The sequence below is a fragment of the Apis dorsata genome, unplaced genomic scaffold (assembly GCF_000469605.1).
Source record: "Apis dorsata unplaced genomic scaffold, Apis dorsata 1.3 scaffold_83, whole genome shotgun sequence".
Classification (NCBI taxonomy): Eukaryota; Metazoa; Arthropoda; class Insecta; order Hymenoptera; family Apidae; genus Apis; species Apis dorsata.
In genome coordinates, this window is record NW_006263381.1 from 1,125,665 (window position 1) to 1,132,369 (window position 6,705).

At 23.2% G+C, this 6,705-nt stretch overlaps 1 protein-coding gene across 4 annotated transcripts in view; it reads right to left on the minus strand.

Annotated features, from left to right (window-relative positions):
• Positions 1–1,018: 1,018 nt before the first annotated feature.
• The window catches only part of LOC102681414 (epidermal growth factor receptor substrate 15-like 1), an 11,091-nt gene continuing 5,404 nt past the window's right edge, over positions 1,019–6,705 (minus strand). Inside the window, exons 8-15 of one of the 4 annotated variants that reach the window (XM_006611163.2) lie at positions 6,412–6,657; positions 5,783–5,845; positions 4,497–4,840; positions 4,232–4,400; positions 4,028–4,147; positions 3,653–3,958; positions 3,098–3,182; positions 2,232–2,452 (exon numbers count right to left, since the gene is read on the minus strand). In XM_006611163.2, coding sequence (XP_006611226.1) covers positions 2,439–2,452; positions 3,098–3,182; positions 3,653–3,958; positions 4,028–4,147; positions 4,232–4,400; positions 4,497–4,840; positions 5,783–5,845; positions 6,412–6,657 — 1,347 coding nt within the window. In that variant the 3' untranslated portion in view covers positions 2,232–2,438. Of the gene's footprint in view, positions 2,453–3,097; positions 3,183–3,652; positions 3,959–4,027; positions 4,148–4,231; positions 4,401–4,496; positions 4,841–5,782; positions 5,846–6,411; positions 6,658–6,705 lie in introns of all 4 variants that reach the window. The other 3 variants (XM_006611160.2, XM_031508339.1, XM_006611161.2) reach the window with 3 other exon arrangements.

Consider the following 6,705-nt stretch of genomic DNA (forward strand, 5'->3'; position numbering starts at 1 on the left):
GTGGTAGTAGTGATAGTAATAGTAGCAGTAGCAGTAGTAATAGTAGCAATAGCAGCAGCAGTAGTAGTAGTAGTAGTAGTAGTAATAGCAGTAGTAATAGTAGTAGTAATAATAATTATGAGAACACTATATCATAATAACATAATTATCATAATAATTATCATGAAGTAATATAGACAGTAATATATACAGCCTATGTAACATGTTGTCGTTGTAAAGTTATATAATAATAAAAATAAAGATAAACGCGGCCCTTTGTATTTGATTCGAATACCATGCTATGCAGGATTTTCGATGACAAACATGGAACTACGCTTTTTTTGAACACCTTATTTCTTTAGGACGTAGACCAAAGGTTGAATCAGACAACATTCTCACAAACATTATAAAACGGTTCACTTACATTACTCAACATAACAAATATCATTTTTTATTATTTGCACCTTTTATTCATTTGCTCAATAAATTCATATTCTATTAAACAAAACAAAAAATTTCATTTTGTTTTCATTATATTTTAATACTATTTAAAGAAACATAAAATTTATATCTTAACTTGTGATTTCTTTTTATACACAATAATAACATATTGAAAAGCTTACTATTATAATAGTAATATTTTTTAATAATATATCATATACATTTCTATCTACTAATATTTATATAACCAGAATTTATTTTTTTATATTACTTATTCAATTTTGGTAAATATTAGCGAAGACAAGTACCGAATTTGAATATCATGCATAGGACATTATTTATAGTACAAACCAAACAAATAAAAATATTATATTCCGCTGCTATTCGCAAATGTACAGATGTATATTTTATATATATATATATATATATATTATATATATATAATGATATATGCATTTTATATAATGATGTTCAGAATCATTCATCTGCTCAAATGATAATCATTTATATTATTATTCCCCTCCCTTTGAACTCACAAAATACAAGTACATAACATTTTTTATTGTCAATCCAATAATCTGCCATTATTTTGTTTTTATATGCTAATTTAAGTTAGCAATAGTGTACAATCACTACGAATATATAAGTAAATGTCATTATCTTAGAATTCGATATTGCAAGGCAATGATTAATCTTTTCTTTTTCTCCTTTTTTTTTTTTTTTTTTACAAAATCATCTCTGTGATAAACTTAGAGTGTCGAAAAGAGCGCATGATTTAATATAACTTTTTTTTAAATTTTTGTATAGCATTTAATGCATCGATAGGTTTAAGAATATAATTCAATATTTGTCTTGTATTGAATGAAAATCGAATAAATCAAAATTTAACCAATCTTATATGCGATGAAATGTATTTTGATTTTAATAATTAAAATATTTATAGATTTTATAGATTGTTGAAAACATGTATATCTGATCAATTTCTATTTCTGTTTCTTTCTTTTTAAATATTTTTCGTTAATATGTCACAGCAATTATGATATACTAAATAGTATTAAAAATAAGCATTACATTATCTTTCATAGCCTTCATTAGCACAGATCTTATAATCATTAATAATAACTTAACATATCATATGCTCAGTTCTGATTTTGTTATTAAGATTCGTAAAATCGTTGTGCCCGAAAAAATATACATGTATATATATATATATATGTTTCAATTTAATCAAATAAATTGAAAAAAAAAATATTTTACCGATAAAATTTATAATTTTCCAGATTTGTCTTGTTTACTTAGTTCAAGAGCTAAAGCTAATTCCGCTTCTTCTTGTTTTTTGCGTCTACGCCTTTCTTCTTCGGTCTTTAAACTTTGTTGGGATGCCCAAACAAATTGCTCTTCTTCGCTTAATGTTAAAGGTGTATTACTGCCATTCCAAATTTTACCAATTTCGCTTTTCGATTTTTTATCATTAAAACTAGAACTTTTAGATTTATTGTGTGCTAAATCTTGTCCGTGTCTTCTAGTAGATTTTTCATTCTTAGTAGAAAATGCTTCATCTATATCGATCGTTTTTATTTTGATATTTGAAAATGCATCGGATTCAATGGTCTTTATATTTCGGTTGTCATCAGAAAATGCTTTCACGAAATCAGTATCGAATTTAGCATTGTCTTTATCAATCTTGTTTTTAGTGAAAGATAAAGTATTTGAGAAATCAGTATCAAAGCTTTTTGTAAATGAATTTTTACGCGAAAGTGCTGAAATTGTTCCATAACTAAATGGATCTGCATTGCTTGCCGTTGTTTCATTTTTATTTGCATTGAAATCTTCTGTATCGTCGGCGAAAGGATCTGCTATATTAAAAAGATCTTCATATCGATAGTCTCTGAAGGGATCTTCCGTGAAGTCAGGCAGCTTTGAAGTTACCGTTGATACTGTATGTGTTCTGCTGGTTGGTCTGGGTGGTGCCGTACGATTCAGTGTTGGTTCCGGCTGAAGCATGTTTTTTTCAGTGGTCAATTTTCGTTTACTGAAAAGGCAGAAAGAATATCGCAAAAACCGCTGATTATCATCAAACTGCTGGTCCATACATGACTGCTGTTGAATATTAAAATATATCGAATTGCAAGTAAAATATTCAAAATATTCGAGTTGATTTAATTTTATTATAAAAATATGAAAAATTATATTCTATAATAATATATATATTCTAAAATGTTTTATTAAATTAATCCATTCCTCTTATATATTATATATAATAGTAATAAATATATAAGAAATTCAAAAGACAAAAAATAAAAAATAAAAAAATGAATAATTTTTACGAATAAAATATTTAATATATAAATAATATTAAATAATAACATTAATAATTAAATAAATTAAATAATATGTAAAACATAATTAGTAAATTAACTCGAATATTTTATATAATTATTTAAATATATAGTGACTACAAAAAATATTTATATATGTATTTAATTTTCAATGAAAGATTTTCTTAATATGTGCTTTTCATTCGTATAGTATTAAATTGTTGTAATGATATAAAATTTTGCTAATGATATGAAATTATTTGGATTTAATTAATTGTACAAATATTTTTTGTGAGTATTATAAATAATTAAATAATATAAAAATTGTCATGCAGTATCATAAAAAGAAAACATAATACTGAAATAATTAGAACAAATTAATTTGTAGACATCATGCTCCAGGAGCCAGGTCAATGAATAAACTGAAAATTGTGCAGCTTCTACCTAAATATAAAACAAAAAATATATATAATTAATCTTTTTCTGATAAATGTATTTTACAAAATTATATTGTAATATATTGAAATGATGCATTATTATATATTATATATTAAATGTCTTTCCAGAAATGTAAATAATTATTTTTTATATTATTATTTAAACAAATATTTTATTTAAAATTATATTTTACTCATGTCAATATATTTTACTTTGCATTAAAAATAATTATATTTAAAATATACAGTGAACAATATATAACATACTAGAGATTGACAAATCTGGGGAAGGAAAGGATATGGCCAGGAAGATATATGGGAACACTTAAACAAAAAAAAAAAAAAACAAAGAAATCATTATAATTAAGAATGCCAAAAAAAAAAAATAATTGTTCTACTATTATTATTATAATTATTAAAATAAGAATATAATTTTCAACAATATTATGCCAAACTTGAAAATTTGAAAATACATACCTTGGAATCAAAATTAGCAAAATCTGCAAATCCAGTAGATGTATTAAAATTATTGCTGTTATTATTATCCATAATTCCTTGCTGAGTAGAGAAAGCATTTGCAAAAGGATCAGGAGTAGGAGAAGGAGTAGGTGGTGCTGGTGCTGCTCGTAAAGGACCAGTAGGTCCTTGAGCTGGTCTTGGAGGTGCTGGTCGTGGTGGTGGTTGTTTTGCTTTTTTTGGAGGAAGAGCAGGACTAGGACTTTCAGGTCGAGGTGGAGCATGAAGATTTGCAAATGGATCATCTCCAAATGGATCTTTTGTTGCCTAAAACAAAAAGAACTAATAAATGAATCAAATAAATATATTTTATATAAAATTTCTTTAATGACTTACTGTTGTTGCAGAAATAGTTTTAGTATCAGTTCTTTTTCCATCTCCAAATGGATCAAATGGATCTTGCTTTGTGATATTGTTATCATCAAATACACTAAATGGATCAGCTGTGAATCCTCCCTATAATTATGAATATAAGAATATTAAATTATATTATTTATTATATAATTTATATATATAATTATTTAAATTAAAAAATCTTACAGTGATATTTGGGGATGAAAATGCATTTCCAAATGGATCTGGTGTTGATGCATTAAATGCTTCTGCAAAAGGATCTTGTTCAAATCCATCTAATGTTTTTTCATTTGTTTTAGAAAAGGAAACGTTTTTCTTATTTTGAATTTTGTCTTCCTCATTTGTCTTTTCATATCTATGGATTTTTACATAAAAGTAATGAAATATCATTATAACAATTATATATATATATATATACAGTTAAAAATAGTATTTATATATATATACATACTCTAAATTTTCAATTTCAGGATTAAATTGCAGACTAGTATCAGGTACAAGAGTGGCATCTCCTGCTGCAAGTGCAGAGTCATAAAGTGCAATTGCATCACTCATTTGACGTTGTTGTTCTTGTAAATGAGTAATTTTTGCTTTTGCTTGACAAATTTGCAGCTGAGTATCCTGTAAATTTTTAGTAAGTTCGTTTAATTGGTCCCTGCTTTTATTTTGCTGTTGTTCTAATTGCTGCTCTTCTTGTCTCAAGCCTTCTAATTCTTGTCGTTTAAAATTCAGTTCTTCTTCTTGAGTACGCAATACTGATTCTTGTTCTTCTGCTTGTTGACGTAATTTATCAACCTATTGTTAATAATAAAATATATAAAAATTAATTCTTTATAAAGAAATTCTTTTAAAAGAAGAAGAATTATATATATTTAAAAATTTTCATTCTTTATAACTTATATATAAAAATATGTTTGTATAATATATTACTTATATACATATATGTATGCATTTAAGTAATATATATACAATTTATGAATTAAGTATCTTTATATATGTAATTAAATAAAATTTATTTTCATTTATATATAAATAGATTTATACATTAAACACATATTGTTAATAATGTATAACATACTATAATAATGTTACTATTATTAATACATGATATATTATTAAAATCATTTATTAAAATAAGAAAATATTTTATTAAATTATATTAAATTAAATATAAATATTAAATTACATTATATAATGTTTAAGACTCAAATCTAGTACAAATCTAGTAATTTTGATTAAATTTAACAGATAAATTTATTTTAATAAGTAAAAAATCTTTTCCAGATTGGAGTCTTAAATAAAGAATTACAAATAAATATAATTTTTTTATGACAATTTATGCTATAACTAATTTACCATGCAATACAGCAAAGCACTAGCATTAATTATACAATGTAAATAACAAAATAAAGCATTTTTAAACTGAGATATAATAATAAGATAGAATAAATCATTTTTTTATATTTTGTACATGCTTACATAGATATAACTAAAGTTCCATATAATTTGTATATATTTTTCTATATATGATTAAAATATAAAATAAAAACATGAATTGATTTTATTTTAAATATTTTTAATTTCATTGTTACTATTATAAGAAGCTATGCTAACTTTATCATATTATTTATTAACTAGTACTAAAGAATTGTAATTTTTACTTCATAGAAGTAAGAAATAAAATCTGCATATTACAACCATACCTGTCTTTTATTAAAAGTAACAATTTTTATGTACCTTTTTTTGTTCCTCATGTATCTTCTGCTCGATCTCACTCAAATCTTTATCTACTTCTGTCTTCTACAAGTCAAACATAATAAAACTAAATCATAATGAAAAATCTAAATATATTACAAAATAAAATAAGAAATAAATTGATAAATATTTATCTATCATAAAATATAAATTATATTTATATAAAAAAAAAATCGTATATATAAAAATAATAAAAAAAATTAATTATAAATTAATAGAAATAATTTTAAAAATTATATAAATTGTAAAATATAATAATTATAATTAATTATATTATAAAATATAAAAAAATATATAAAATACTAAATTTAAGAAAGAATTTTCATTCAATTTCTTTATGTTTCTTTCTGATTGTTAACTATTTTGTATAATATTTATTAAAAAATATAATGTAATAAAATAATATACAATATTAGATTATATTATTAAACCTTAATTTATCAAATAATAATTTCTAAGTTATAAAAATTGTAATACATTTAATTATTTACATATTTTAACAAAAGCATTATATACAAGTCACAAATGTACATTTCTAATGTCATATGAAAGCAAAGCTATACATTCAACAAGCAAATAATCTAAATGTATCATATTACAATTTTATTTACCTGAGCCTTCAAATCATTCAATCGTTTTTGTGCTTCACCTTTCTGATTCTCCAATTGTTTTAACGTAGCAGCCAATGTATCCAATTCGCTTTGTAAACTTTTAATTTCACCATTCTTTATTTTTATATCAGCTTCTTTTTGTGCTATATCTTGTTCCATACTTTGCCTCTCCTTTACAAGTTCTGCTATATCTTTACTTATCATGTCCAATTCTGGATTTGAATAACCAGATACATTATTGTTTTCCTAAAAATTAAAGTGCATTTTATTTAAAAAAAAAAAAAAAAAAAAAAA